This window comes from Scyliorhinus torazame, chromosome 11 (genome assembly GCF_047496885.1).
Source record: "Scyliorhinus torazame isolate Kashiwa2021f chromosome 11, sScyTor2.1, whole genome shotgun sequence".
In the NCBI taxonomy this organism is placed as follows: domain Eukaryota; kingdom Metazoa; phylum Chordata; class Chondrichthyes; order Carcharhiniformes; family Scyliorhinidae; genus Scyliorhinus; species Scyliorhinus torazame.
Genome location: NC_092717.1, coordinates 184,855,070 through 184,870,846, shown reverse-complemented (window position 1 = coordinate 184,870,846; position 15,777 = coordinate 184,855,070). Strand labels below are relative to the sequence as shown.

Here is a 15,777-nt window from a genome sequence, read left to right as displayed (position 1 = left end):
GGGAGGTATAGACAGTCAGTAGATAGGTGGTTTCGCGTGATGGACTGGGCGGTGTTCATGACTATAGTTTCTTGGGGTCTTGGGCTGAGCATACCAGGCTGTGATGCAGCCAGATAGGATGCTTTCTATGGTGCATCAGTAAAGATTGGCAAGAGCCAATATGGACATGCCGAATTTCCTTCATCTCCTGAGGAAGTATAGGTGCTGTTGGCCTCTCTTGGTTTTTTTTATTTTTAAGTATCCAATTTTTTTTTCCATTTAAGGAGCAATTTAGCCTGGCAATCTACCTACGCTGCGCATCTTTGGGTTGGGGGGGGGGGGCAGGGGGGACCACGCAAACCCGGAGAATGTGCAAATTCCACACGGACAGTGACCCAGGGCCGGGATCGGTGGTGTGACCACTGTGCTAACCACTGTGCCACCATGCTGCCCTTTTGTGTTTTCTTGATCATTGCATCGACGTGGGTGGGCCAGGACAGATTGTTGGTGATTTCAACACCCAGGAATTTTAAGCTGTCTACCATCTCCACCTTGGCACCATTCGGATGTGTGCGACACTTTGCTTCCTGAAGTCAGTAACAGCTCCTTAGTTTTGCTGACATTGAGGGAGAGATTGTTGTCTTTGCACCATGCCACTAGATTTTCTATCTCCCTCCAGTACTCTGACTTATCGTTGCTCGAGAACCAACCCACTACGGTCGTATCATCAGCAAACTTGTAGGTGTAGGTGGAGTTGGGGCTGGATTTTGCTACACAGTCACGTGTGTACAGGGAGCATAGCAGGAGGGTAAGTACGCAGCCATGAGGGGGCCCGGTATTGAGGACTATCGTGGAGGAGGTGTTGTTTATCCTTACAAGATTGCGGTCTGTGGGTCAGGACATCGAGGATTCAGTTGCAGAGGAGCCAAGTCCTAGATTTTGGAGTTTGGATATGAGCTTGGCTGAGATTATGGTGTTGAAGGCGGAGCTGTAGTCATTGAACATGAGTCTGACATAGGTGTCCTTGTTGTCAAGATACTCCACGAATGAGTATAGGTCCAGGGAGATAGCACATGCTGTGCACCGGTTGTGGCGGTAGGTGAATTGCAGTAGATCAAGGCAGTCTGGAAGGTTGGAGTTGATGTGTCTCATAACTAACCTCTTGAAGCACTTCATAATGATCGATCTCAGGGCCATCGGTTGGTCGTCGTTGAGGCATATTGCCTGGTTCTTCTTTGGCACTGGTATATTGTTGTCCTCTTGCAGCAGGTGGGATCCTCTGAGCGGAGTAGGGAGAGGTTAAAGACATCTGTGAACACACCCACCAGTTGGTCCGCACAGGATCTGAGTGGACGACTATGGACTTCGTCCGGACCTGTTGCTTTCCATGGGTCCACTTTCGAGAAGGCTGATCTAACTTCTGAGACTGTGATGGTAGATGTGGGTGTGTCCGAGTCAATTGGCGCGGGGTGGGGGTGGGGCTGCTCTCTTGCCAGAGATTCTACTCTGCTTTGTAGCCCGTTACGTTGTTTAAACCTTGCCACAACCGATGAGAGTCCGTGTCGTTAGTCTGTGACTCCAGCTTAATCTGGTATTTTCTCTTGGCATCCCTGATGACTTTGCGGATGTCGTACCTAAATTTCTTGTATAGGTCAGAGTCGCCTGTCTTGAGCGCCTCAGACCTAGATTCAGTAGGGAGTGGATCTCTCAGTTAAACCATGGTTTCCGCGGAGTTGGGGATTGTCTCTCATTAGAGAGACCAATTATTTATTTATTTATTTATTTCGACATTTAGAGTACCCAATTCGTTTCTTTTTTCCAATTAAGGGCCAATTTAGTGTGGCCAATCCACATGGCCTGCACATCTTTGGGTTGTGGGGGCGAAACCCACGCAAACACGGGGAGAATGTGCAAACTCCACGTGGACAGTGACCCAGAGCCGGGATCGAACCTGGGACCTCAGCGCCGTGAAGAGAGATCAATTATTGAGGGAGTCACCCCCAAGCACTCTTGGAGCCCATCGCTGATGGCAGGAACACCAAAGAATTATCCTCGAAATATGGTTCCTGCTGCAAGCTTACAGCCTGGTCAACGCCAAACCTAAGATACAGAAATACTGGTTTGACTGTATGGCTTACTTCCGTGTTGTAATTGCTATACATAACAAGTAAAGACCCACAAAAGTTTGCAGTCAAATTATACCTTTATTGCAATAGTTCCTCTATAAATACACAATTTCTAGTTATTCTTTCACCAAAGACTATAATAGAATCAAAACTTCTCATTCTAGGGGAATAAAAGCTACATAAAGCTCCCCATATGTTACAAATTTGGAGAGTTTAAACAAGAGACCTATTATGGAAGTCTTATTGGGAATGTTTTCTCCCGAGTTGAAAAGGCAGGTTTAAATCTGATGGTCTCAATATTATTTGAGAAATGAATGCTCTATTTTAATTGGCATCTATCATTGAAGCAAGCAGCTTCAAATCTTGTTCCATGGCAAAGTCGTTGTTTATTGGCTTAGCTGTGGGAGACAGAGGGTGATGACAGACGGCTGGCTGCTTTAGTAAGTGGAGTCCAGTGGCTAATCACTGATCTGTGCTGAGTCCCCTATTGTTTGTCATTAACATAAACAACATCTATGATATGTGGGGGGTAGGATCAATAAGTTTGCAGATGACACTAAGATTGGCCGGGTGGCTAACACTGACGTTGCATGTCTTGGGTTACAGGAAGATATAGACGGGATGGTCAAATGGGCAGAAAAGTGGTAGATGGAGTTTAACCCTGAAAAGTGAGGTGATACATTTTTTAAGGAGTAATGTGACCAGGAAGTTTTGATGAATGGCATGACACTGGGAAGTTCCGAGGAACAATGCGACCTTGGTTTGTTCGTTCCTAGATCTCTGAAGGCGTAAGGCAGGTAAATAGGGTGGTGAAAAAGGTGTAAGGGGCACTTTCCTTTTATCAATCCAGGCATAGATTACAAAAGCAGGAAGGTCATGTTGGAGTTGTATAAAATGTTGGTTAGGCAACAGCTGGAGGACCGTGTGCAATTCTGGTCTCCACATAATAGGATTGCACTTGAGGGGATGCAGAGGCGATTCACCAGGATGTTGCCTGGGATAGAACATTTAAGTTTTGAAGAGAGGTTGGATAGGCTTGTACACTGTGCAAGGTACCCCCCCCCCCCCTCCCCCCCAAACCACCACCACCAAACGCTTGAAATGAAATGAAAATCGCTTATTGTCACAAGTAGGCTTCAATGAAGTTACTGTGAAAAGCCCCTAGACGCCACATTCCGGCGCCTGTTCGGGGAGGCTGTTACGGGAATTGAACCGTGCTGCTGGCCTGCCTTGGTTGATGGGGCACTAGTTGAGTTCTTGCAACAATTTGACAGCTTTCATGCTGATTTTGCATTTCCTCTAATGCTAGTCCACAAATCACTTTTATTGAATTCTAGTTCTAACTTGCCATATTGGATTTGAACTTGTCCCCTGGGTTCTTTGGTTCTTTGGTTAGTTATCAAGTACCAGAGCCACTGTGCTGCACAGCACCCAACAGGTATCACCAGGGTGTATTTTTGGGAGCTGACAGAAATAAAATTCAATATTTCTACTACACCATATGAACTGCACTCATAGGGTTGTATATGGGATGATTTATAGTGAAGTGAGGCCATCAGTTTTCTCATCTTTGGGCGCATTCTTTGGGTGGTGTTAGTCAACGGAGGAATGTTGTCCAGGACACGGAATGAGCCTCTTCCCGTACTTTGAACAAAACCTGGAAACCTTCAAAGATTTTTTAAAGTTTTGCTTTTGGGATCACAAGGCCAGCAGTTATTACACTGAGAAAGTGAAGGTATGCAGTCCATATGTTGAAGATGCTTCCTCAGTGGTGTCATTCTTTGTTGCAAATTACTTTGAAATTCTAGTGAGTCAAACTCGGATGACACAAAAGTTTGGTTATGTCGAAGTTTTCAACCAATCCCACTGGCAGAATAGCAAATTCCATAGAACGATGTCTGTGATGGGCCAAAATTTCATACTGGTAATTCTATTTTAGTCAAACCTGTCTAAGCTTGTCATATGACTGAGCCAACCAATCAGAGTGGACTTGGACCACACAAAAGTGGGAAATAATGGTGTGCTGGGAAAGGCAACATTTGACATCAAGATCGCCCTCTGATCAGATGTGCAAGTCGGTATGTATGGCTAAACTTGCCAGAAAGTTAAATGGTGTGATCTGAGAGAAGGTGAAGTGAACACAACAGTAAATGTAAAACTGTGGTGATGCTCATCACGAAGGAGTGGGAGATTCCATCATCGAGTTTGTCCACCATTCCGAAATAGGAGGCAAACATCTTGGAACAGCTCGACAAGCTGGCATTCCCTCCAGCAAGGAAGAGGATTGAAATGGCTCCCTATCGTACTGTTCAAGAAGCTCTGCTCACGTGGTTCAAGGCAACCCAAGCAGAAAGCGTTCCCATATCCGGTTTAATCCTGCAGGAAAGGGGATTGCCCTGGCAAAGAAGCTGGGCCACATGGCGTTCACCTGTAGCGACCGATGGCTGGACCGATTTCAATCATCCTTGCAGTAAGTGCCGCGGTTACAACAGTTACAGCATCAATGACATGGTTGGTTCGAAAATGGTCTCCGCCGCGTCTTGAACAAGTGTGCACTAGGAGACATATTTTTAATGCTGGTTAAACTGGACTGTTTACTCTCTTTTGCTGGTGGTGTGTTACTGCTGATGTCTGCACCAATGTGGATGGCACTGGAAAGCTACCATTTATTGTGGAAAGTCCACGTTGCATCGTGAATGTCAAGGCACTACCCACACGGTACGAAGCGATCAAACCCACCTGTAAGACCTCCAGCATATTTGAGGCGTAGACCAGGAAAATGGACAAAACATATTTGGCCTCGATAAACAGGGCAGCACGGTAGCACAAGTGGATAGCACTGTGGCTTCACAGCGCCAGGGTCCCAGGTTCGATTCCCTGCTGGGTCACTGTCTGTGCGGAGTCTGTACGTTCTCTCCGTGTCTGCGTGGGTTTCCTTCGGGTGCTCCGGGAGTTTCCTCCCACTGTCCAAAGACGTGCAGGTTGGGTGGATTGGCCATGATAAATTGCCCTTAGTGACCAAAAAAGGTTAGGAGGGGTTATTGGGTTACAGGGATAGGGTGGAAACGAGGGCTTTAGTGGGTCGGTGCAGACTCGATGGGCTGAATGGCCTCCTTCTGCACTGTATGTTCTATATCCCTGAAAGAAAAGGGACATTGTCATCAGTACAAACAACTGGCCTCCAGAACATGGAACTATTGTGCTTTCCTCCCACACCACGACCAAACTCCCAGATTAGGAACCTGAAAACCCCATAGCGACGGCAGCTGATCTCATGTTATCGAGGCCATCAATAAGAAGCGGGCACATGATCCAACTGTTCTCAGGACACCACACATGATGAAGAACGTGTGGAAGATGGTGACGGAACACACAATTGCCAACTGATTCCATCACAGTGGGTTCAAACCGGATACGACTGCATAAGGAGTTGAAAATGAAGAGGAGTAAGGTGAGGGCTACCAACCCGATGATGACGAGGCACCTTTCACTCGCCTTTGAGAGGCCGGCATGGAAATTCCAGCAGTGATCACCATGGAAACTTACCCAGAGTGGATGACGGAACTGAACGGTGAAGCCATCATGGGTGCAGAATGTTCTTCATCCAAGGCGGCCGATGCTCCAGAAGAGTCCGCTAAACACTGCACCCGTCTCTTTCCCTGGCTGATGTCGCAAAGGCCGTCGGAATGTTCTGGAATTTTGCAATTCAGCGCAAGAATTATGCAAACATGTTTTGACTACAATGACGACATGATGAACTCTATCACGCACGTCTGAAGACATCATGCTTAGCAGAAAAAGATTATCGTTTTTTTCCAGACCTAACTCCTAACATTTTTTTCAATGCAAAGTTCCTACCTTTTAAAAGGTCAAGCTGTTGTAAAGTGTGAACATGCTGAATAAGGGCTTTTTCACACAATTACTTTACTGTATTTTCAATTGGCATTTGAATGTGTTGTTTTTGACATAGGTTATGTTTGTTGGCATATTGGGTTGCACAGAGACACCATTCATGTGGGAATGGGGCTTCCTTGGCTGTCACAAAGCTCTGCGTACAAATTTGTGGGACGATTCCCTGCGATTCAACTCATTTGGGATTTTACTGTAGCACAACTGTGGCTTTCTCGGCCTTTGCAGGGTGCAGGCAAGAGCTCATCATGTTGATTTGGGACTGGTCACGTATAGGTCAGACCCTACAGCGAACCCGTTGGGTGTTTACGACATCCGATACTTTACATTGATGCCAGGTTTTCTCATGAGGTTCCCCAGCCCAGAAGCGCAACCACAATGTGATCGTACCCCTGAATCGTCCACAAGCGGCAGGACCACTGTTGAGGTTTCTGAAAGATGAGAAAAGCTTGCATTTATTTTGCCTTGTCACAACCTCGGGATGTCCCAAGGTGTTTCACAGCCAATGGAAGTACTTTTGAAGTGTAGTCACTCTTGTAATGGATTGGAGTGCCAGCTGAACAATGGGAACAGAGAGGACAGGAAAAACGTTTTTTTAATAAAGGCAATGGTTCACATTCTACACATTGGTGCCTTTTAGATCACTCCTGAAAGATTTTGAGATGAGTCATAATCAGTGTAGCTCACAAGGCCTGTGAGAGTACACACTGCTCGGTCGTGTACATCTGGTAACTAAGGCAACAGACGGACCGCTGGAGCTGAATAAACTCTTAAACTGTAGGGAGGGAAACGCTATTTTCATGGACTGCTGATTCCTCTGCTTTTTATTCAGTTTATTTTGGAGTTGTCATTAAAAAAAAATATTCCAATACCTTTGTGGGGTAAGGGCAAATGCAGCAGAACAATGTGTATAGAGGGGAGGGGGTGTTTCTTCTCCCCCCCCCCCCCCCCCCCATTTTCAGCCCTTCAGTTTTTTCCCGAGTTTTGAAGTTGCTCTCTCACTTGCCCCAACCTTTTATGGTGCTCCGCCCCTCCTCTCTAAAACTTCCTTGAGCGCATTGTGGGGCTTGTCAAAGTAGGGAGAAATGTGAGAGAGACGAGGTTTGACTGGATGAGATGCTATCCAATTATTTTCTTAACACTCTTTGGTTCCCCTTGTCCCCAGAAGGTGTGATTGAGTATCCTCTCACACTCCATGGAGATTCATGTGACTTAAGGGGACAATGCACAGGGTGATGAATTGTCTGACAGACCGTTATATCACACCTTCCATCTTTCTACAAACCAATAGGTTGTTTAATCATATACAACAGCAGCATTTGTTTAGGATCACACAACCTCTGTGATGAGAGAGCATGAGACTCCCACTAAATATCAACCCAAATTATCAGAACTGTATAAAGTGACGTTTAAGCCCAATCTGCTGATTCGAGTGGAAGTGAGTCAAAGGCTAGCTCCAATTGGATTCCTATTAGCATCATACATTCCAACTGACACTTATTCAGGGCCAGTGGTAGGAAACATCAAGACCCTTTTTCCCAACCCATTTTATTTTATCTCTTCTTCGCCTGAGGTGCCAACGCTTGGCGGGGCAATGTTCCAAAGAACATTGGATGCCCCCGAGTACTTTAACCAATTGGCCAGTACTCTTGGCCAAGCCTAGGCAGAGGCTATCCATTGAGTGGAAAAGAAGTTTGCATTTATCTAGAGCCTTGCATGTCTTCAGGATGTACCAAAATGCTTCACAGCAAATTAGTTGTTTTCGGGTCTCAGTTGCTTTACAGATAAATCGGAAAGGAATAGGTTGTGATGAGAATAACTATAGGCTTCAGGATAACATAGACAACATGATGTCATGGGCAGAAGCATGGGAGATGAAGTTCATTGCAGAGTGAAGTGATTCACTTTGGAAGAACTAATGGAAATACAGCTTACTTTTTTCTGAATTGTGTGAACGAATAGAAGTTCATTTATGTCCATATACATAAATCCTTAAAGATGGTGGGTTAAATTGATCAGATCCGTGAATTCCAATGGATTTAGGTAGAGGTGTAGAGGGAAGACGTGCCCGAGCTTGCTCCTGCTAGGAAGGATACTGTTCTTTTTGCCCAGTTACTGAGGGTGTTTTTGTTTAAAAACGCACTCATTTAATGGAATGAGGCACCTACATAGAGGAAATGCCCAGGAAAGACCAGGTGGGAATGCCTGAAAACAGAAGTTCGTCGACTGAATCGGAGGCTTCTCGGGGCTTGTGGTGGAGAAAATGGCAGAGATAGCTTATGTGATTCCGGCTACTTCACTCACGGCCGAGATACTTACCGGCACCTTGGCGGAATTTCAGAAGCAACGGTGGGTAATGTCGGGAGAACTCCGCAAGTCGATAGAACAGGCCCTGGCTGCCATTCGGTTGGCGTTGGAGGGTGCCAACGAATCGGTAAAAACGCATGGTGCTGTGATACGAGGCACGGTGACCAGATTGCCCCTCTGGAAGCGGAGATGGCGCTGGTGGCTGAGGCGAATAAAGCGCTGACGGCCAAAGTGAATGATTTGGAGAATCCTGCGAGGAGGGCAAATATCCGAATTGTGGGGTTGCCAGAGGGGATGGAAGACCCAACTCCCACAGAGTATTTTGCAAAGATATTTGGGAAGATGGTGAGGGAGGTGAGACTCACAACTGGACACTCCGACAGAAACCCCATCCCAACGAATCACCCCAAGCAGTAATTGTGAAATTTCACAGCTTCCAAGAAAAGTGCGGGACCTGGGATAGACAAAGGAGCATCATGAAATGGGCAGGCCACACCATCAGGCTTTATCAGGATATGGAGCAGACCTGACAGAAGTGGGTGGCGTTAAACAAGGCCAAGGCTGCCTTGTATAAAAGTGGAGTCCGCCTTGGAGTGGTGAACCTGGTGAGGCTGGGAGTGACTTTTGAGGGTAAAGACTATTTTTGATCCACAGATGGGGGCAGATTCTTTTGGAAAACAAAATATAGGCTAGATGCGGGTTGATTGAGGTTTTTGAGGCTCTTTTAGCTTTTGGGGGTGGGCATTTGGATATGTGGAGTTGTTGGGCTTCGTTGTTCATGTTCTTATGTGGGTTGAATGTTTTGCAAGTTGGACTTGGGTGGGGGATTTACTTCTATGGGGGGCTTTGATCTTTTTGTTATAATTGTTGTGAAAATACATAACTTCTTGTTGGAGTATTATGTTTTAAGGGGTTTTTATACTTTTGTGTCCTTTTTCTGTTAGCATTTTCTTCACTCTGAGCGAAAGCCGCCCTAGTAGCTGAAAAGTTGGCCAACGGGAGTGGTGCGGGTGACTGCCGCTCATTATATTAGTTTAGTTTTAGATAATGAGCTTAGTATTTTTCTTCTGTTTGGGGTTAGGTTTATTAGAAGCAAGTTTTAGTGTTTTTTTTATTCGCCTTACTGTTTTTTTGTATGTATATTTTGGTGTATTGTTTGAGGAGGAGGCAGGGGCACTTTGCTGACGGTGACTGCAGGTTTTTCTTTCTTTAGTCTTGATAATGGGTTTTGCGGTCATCTTGGGTGGACCTGGTTTCTGTACTTTCTGTGGAACTGTTGGATAATCCCTCTTGCTGGAACTGGCTGACGCCAGACCCCCTCTTCAGTGCCAGAACTGGAGGTGATTGTTTCCTTGGACGTGGTAAAGGCATTTGGGAAGGTGAAGTGGGGATATCTCAGATTCATGGGAGGTTCGGATTTGGCCAAGAGCTTGTACCCTGGATTTTTTTACTGTATAGGACTCCCACTGCTAGTGTTCGCACAAATGCTTTGAACCCAGGCTACTTTCTGCTGAACAGGAGCACAAGGCAGCGATGTCTATTGCCTCCACTCCTATTTGCTTTAGCAATAGAACCACTTGCCATTGCGCTGAGGTCTTCCGGCAAGTGGAGGGGGATAAATCTGTGAGGGAGGGAGCATACGGTGTCCTTCTACATGGATGATTTGCTTCTTTATATTACGGGACCAGTATCTACTATGGATGAGATAATGAAGCTACTTAGTATTGGCTCCTTCTCTGGGTACAAGTTGAATTTGGACAAGAACGAACCCTTCCTGGTTAACTCGCTGGGGAAGGAGCCGGAGATGTTGCCTTTTTGCCTTTCCAGATCTAGCTTTTGTTATTGGGAATTTGTGTGGCCCACGATTGGGCCTTGCTCTATAAAATAAATTACATGACTCAGGTCATTGGGATCAAATCTGACTTACAGAAGTGTGATAACTTCCCCCTGTACTTGGCGGGCAGGAAGAGACTATTAAGATGAATGTGCTCCCGAGATTTATATTATTTATTTTTCAGTGACTCCCCACTTTTCTCCCCAAGTCCTCCTTTGTCATAATTAACAAATCCGTGTCCCTGCTGTACTTTCTATGGAACTGTTGGATAATCCTTCTTGATGGAAATGGCTCATTCCAGATATTTGGCGGGGGGGGGGGGAGAGGGGGGTGTTGCTGTTCGTCCATGACGAATAAATTGGAAGAGTTGAGTTGGTAAGACCACAAGGATTTATCGGGCAATCCCCCAGAGCGATTGACTAAGGAGGTTTAACATTATCTAATTTATTATTTTATTATTGGGCAGCCAATGTTTAATGATCCGAGTTCTGTATGGGGGCAGATGGAGGTGGGTTCCTATAAGGGTTCTAACCTCGGGGCATTAGTAACAGCATCATTGCCGATTGGGGGGGGGGGGGGTTTCGGGTATTTACGGCCAGATCCTATCTTCAGAGTCTGCTCCGTTGAATGAGGTAAAGATGAAATGCAAGGTGAATTGGGTCCTATTCTAGATGACGAGGTGTAGAGCAAAGCTCTTCGCAGGGTCAACTCCACGTCCTCTTGTGCTCGGCTTAGTCTGATCCAGTTCAAGGTGGTGCACAGGGTTCATCTGACCAAGGCGAGGATGAGCGTTTTTTCCTCTGGCGTGGGAGACCGGTATGAGCATTGTTCAATGGGGCCGGCAACCACACTCTCATGTTCAGGTTTTGTCCCAAGTTAGTGAGCTTCTGGGTCTCCTTCTTTAACACCATGTCAGAGATACTTAATGTTGACCTGGAGCCATGTCCATTGGTGGCCATTTTCAGGATATCAGACTCATTGGTGCTGCAGATGGGAGTGGAGGCAGATGTCCTTGCATTTGCCTCATTAATAGCCCGGAGGTGAGTTCTGCTTGGGTGGGGATCTTCTCATAGAATTGTAGAATCCCTACAGTGAGGAAGGAGGTCATTCCATATATGTGAGAGCTTAACTCCGAATGTGTTCACTGCCTTTATGGAGGGAGTGACAGTAGGAAGGTGGACAAGGGTGGTGTGGCAGCCAAGAAGAAAAGTGTGCTCCTCCAGCTCATGTGAAGTGTGAACTGGTGGATAAGAAATCATCCCTCTTATCAGGAGCTGCAGATAGTCCCTATTCCAGTGGAGTACAGTTGTATATGGGCCCTTGCCATATACGAGCGTGGCACAGTGGTTAGCATTGCTGCCTCACAGCGCCAGGGACCCGGGTTCAATTCCCACCTTGGGTGACTGTGGAGTTCGCACTTTCTCCCCGTGCCTGCATGGGTTTCATCCCGGTACTCTGGCTCCCCCCCCCCCCCCCCCCCCTCACATTCCAACCATGTGCAGGTTAGGTGGGGCTACAGGGGTAGGGCTAGGAATGGGCCTATCTGAGGGTGTTCTTTCCGAGGGTTGGTGCAGACTTGATTTGGCCGAATGGCCTCTTTCTGCACTGTAGGAATTCCATGGTACGAGAAGGAAGGCTGGAGTTAATAAGATATTCGTAGTAATGAGCAAGGAATGTTGCCACGGTAGGAGAACTCACATCGGAACGGTGACAGCAAAATTTTGTAATGCTCACCTGAGAAGTTGTCAACCATGGCTCTGTGAGGCACTTTCGCCTCTCCCCTCTCGGAAGGTCATGTGTTCAAGACCCGCAACCAGAGACTTGAGCTCAAACCCCAGGATGACAGTTCAGCTCAGTCCTGAACGAATGTTGCACTGCTCGAGTGCCAACTTTTGGGTGAAACATTAAACCTGTCTGCCTTCTCGAGAGAACACACTAGATCCATGGCATGATTTGAAAAAAGAGCAGGGAAGTTCTTTTGGTGTCCCTGCCAATATTTACCCCTCAATCAGCAGCACCTCAAACATGATTTAGTCACTTATTGATGTTTCTGGGCTCCAGCTGTGCACAAATTGACTGCGCATGTCCAGCATTTCATTAGTTGTGAAGCACTTGGGATATCTTTGTTTACCAACCCCGCTGAAAATGCAAGATTCAGTGGTATCCCATGGTTGTGGGGTCTAGGTAATAATTGACCATGGTATCCCTTTGCAGATGAGTTATTCCAAGGTCCTCGCAGGTAGATGAAAGGGAAGAGTACAGGATCTTTGTCCTCGCCCGTGCCAAATCAATGTGCTGAAGGACTGCCTTCACCCAAAGCATATCTGCAATACCAAACGGTAATGGGATTCAAACACAGGATGTACTGTGTAACCAATGTTACCAATGAAGATCCACCACTTTAACTTACTAACTTATTCAATGAGGACTTACCAGAACTCTTAAATCTGTTGTGAAGTTACAGATAATAAATATTCCTTTTTTAAAAAAAAGCAAAAATTGATTTGCTTCTGGACAGTCATTAGAACCCTTGATAAATAGAAAAGTCTGGACTTAAAATTATGTTGCATAAAATAATAATCTTGTTTGTCACAAGTAGGCTTAAATCAACATTGTAATGAAGTTACTGTGAAAAGCCCCTAGTCGCCACACTCCGGCGCCTGTTCGGGTACACGGAGAGAGAATTCAGAATGTCCAAATGACCTAACAGCACATCTTTCGGGGACTTGTGGGAGGAAACCGGAGCGCCCGGAGGAAACCCACGCAGACACTGGGAGCAGGTGCATACTTCACACAGACAGTGACCCAAGCTGGAATGGAGATGCACACTCCATAATTACAGCCAGGGGAGGCCATTCATCCATCCAGAGACATCCTGCAGTCATTCTGTTGCAAGACCCAATTGATTCTCGAGTGGTTTTGGAAATTTTGCCTGCACCATTATCTGGGAGTTTTATTACAAGTGTTGACCAGCCAATGTGAAGAAGAATTTTCTGATGTCAGTCTTCTGTTTATTTTCTACGAGTTTGAGCCCCGGAGTTTGAGTAGCCATTTTACTGGTTCCCATTTTGATTGAACACGTGCACTCTTGTCTCAAGTGAAGCAGAACCTGGTATGGGTTGGGTTCATAATGGTCAAACCTGTTCAACTGAATGGGCTTTGTTGCGGATTTCCTTGGCTGGGTAATGGCACAGCTCAGTAATAGTGACGAGACTATTGGCTTCGAGCCTGACGATGTGTGTTAACATAAGATACACAGAGCTCTGGTGGTAGGGATTACAGAGTGACGGTGTGACAGAGTAAAATTTGAAATCTGAAACTCGTGTCGTAAACCTAAATAAAGTACCACTGCAGTGGTAGTGGGTGGCACAGTGGGTTAGCACTGCGGCCTCACAGCTCCAGGGACCCGGGTTCAATTCCGGGAGAAATTTGAGTACGAGAGAAAAGCAGCAAGAAAGCTAACAGCAGACAGTAAAAAGCTACAAGTACATGATGATTGAGTAGTGGCATTGGTTGAGGTCTGGAATGCGCTGACTGGGAGTGTGGTGGAGGCAGGTTCAATGGAGGCTTTCAGGAGGAGATTAGATTTTGGTTATCTGAAAAGCGAGAATACGCAGGGTTACAGGGAGAAGGTGGGGGAGTGGCACCGGGTAAATTGCTTGTTCGGCGAGCTAGCACAGATACGACACGCCCGAATAGCATCCTTCCATGTTGGAATAATTGTTTTAGAAGGTGAGATTGGGGAATTAATTTTGGGAAATGAGGAAACGGCATAACGGGTATTTTGTAGCTGTCTTCACAGTGGAAGACACAAAACATCCCAAGAACAGTAGAAAAGTGGGAGGGAGCAACTTGAAATAATTGTGATCCGAGGAGGAGAAAGTCAGCCGTTACTCCTGAAATGAAATGAAAATCGCTTATTGTCACAAGTAGGCGTCAAATGAAGTTACTGTGAAAAGCCCCTAGTCTCCCCATTCCGGCACCTGTTCGGGGAGGCTGCTAGTAGTTTTCCTGGTGCAAGTCCCCTAGACTTGGCAACCTTGGGCGTTAAAGGGAGATAGCAGATGCACTGGTTGTAATCTTTGAAAATTCCCTAGATTTGGGAAAGGCCCATTGGGTTGGAAAAAACAAATTAACAACATTATTCAAGAAAAGAGGGAGACCGAAAGCGGGAAACGATAGACTAGTTAGTCTAACATCTATCACTGGGAAAATGCTAGAATAGAATACAGGGAGGATATGGAGAGCGAGACAATTTGACAGAGTAGATGCTGGGAGGATATTTATTCTCTTGGAGGGGGGGACTGAAGCCGTTAAGACGGATGACAAAGAATTTCTTGTGTATGGATGTCACTAGACTTAAATCTTCTCTTCACCAGAGAGCAGTGCTGGCTGGGTCGTTGATATATTTGAGGCTGAGTTAGGCAGACCAGGGAGTGGAGGGTTATGGGGGGACAGGCAGCAAAGTGCAGTTAAGGCTACAATCGGATCAGCCAAGATCACAGTGATGGTGGATCAATCTCCGTGTGCTGAATAGTCTACTCCTGCTCCAATGTTTTCCGAACCGTTGTTCTAAAACCCACATCATTTTAGTTTTTAATCCCCATGCACCCTGGGTTTTGAACAACAATGCCCAGGAGATTAATCCTCAAAATTCCTGGAGACTCCAGTGCAATGCTGGAGGAATGGCAAACCCTTTCTTTATCCATGTGGTTCCCATGTGGGGTAAGGAGGCTATGACTCCCACACATGTGGGTTGTGTCAATGAGGTAATGTCTTGCACGGGGCTTTAGCTAGGAGATTAATGAAGAGGGTGTGTAATGCCAGTTCCACTGAAATGTTCAATTTGTCAGATTTTAAACTATTGAAAAAATAACTTTTCCCCATTTTCTATCTCTACACCTAGGGCCCATGCACCTCCTCACCCGCTGTCATCCGCGAGGGAAGGTTGGACGGAACTACAGATGTCGCCTGGACCATCGACGCATCTCCAAGTTCAGTCCACAGGAGATACGCTTGCTACGGGGTGAGATAGACATCCCCCTCTCCTGCTCCCTCTCCCTCTCCCGGCTCCCTCTCCCCCTCCCTCCTCCCTTTCCCTCTCCCTCTCCCCTCCCTCCCTTTACCCTCCCACTCCCTCTCCCCCTCCCCCTCTCTCTCTCTCTCTCTCTCCCCCTCCCCCTCCCCCTCTCTCCCCCTCCCCCTCTCTCCCCCTCCCCCTCTCTCCCCCTCCCCCCTCTCCCCCTCCTCTCGCTCCCTCCTCTCGCTCCCTCTCTCGCTCCCTCTCTCGCTCCCTCTCTCGCTCCCTCCCTCGCTCCCTCCCTCGCTCCCTCCCTCGCTCCCTCCCTCGCTCCCTCCCTCGCTCCCTCCCTCGCTCCTCCCTCGCTCCCTCCCTCGCTCCCTCCCTCGCTCCCTCCCTCGCTCCCTCCCCTCGCTCCCTCCCTCGCTCCCTCCCTCGCTCCCTCCCTCGCTCCCTCCCTCGCTCGCTCCCTCCCTCGCTCGCTCGCTCCCTCGCTCGCTCGCTCCCTCCCTCGCTCCCTCCCTCGCTCCCTCGCTCGCTCCCTCTCGCGCTCCCTCTCGCGCTCCCTCCCTACCTTTCTCCCGCTCCCTCGCTCGCTCGCT

The 15,777-nt window shown here is 47.1% G+C and overlaps 1 protein-coding gene across 1 annotated transcript in view; it reads left to right on the top strand.

Annotated features, from left to right (window-relative positions):
- Window positions 1-15,777, top strand: part of setd2 (SET domain containing 2, histone lysine methyltransferase) — a 140,613-nt gene that overhangs the window by 21,571 nt on the left and 103,265 nt on the right. Inside the window, 1 exon segment of the mRNA XM_072468146.1 lies at window positions 15,062-15,181. Within this exon segment, the coding sequence (XP_072324247.1) occupies window positions 15,062-15,181 (120 nt within the window).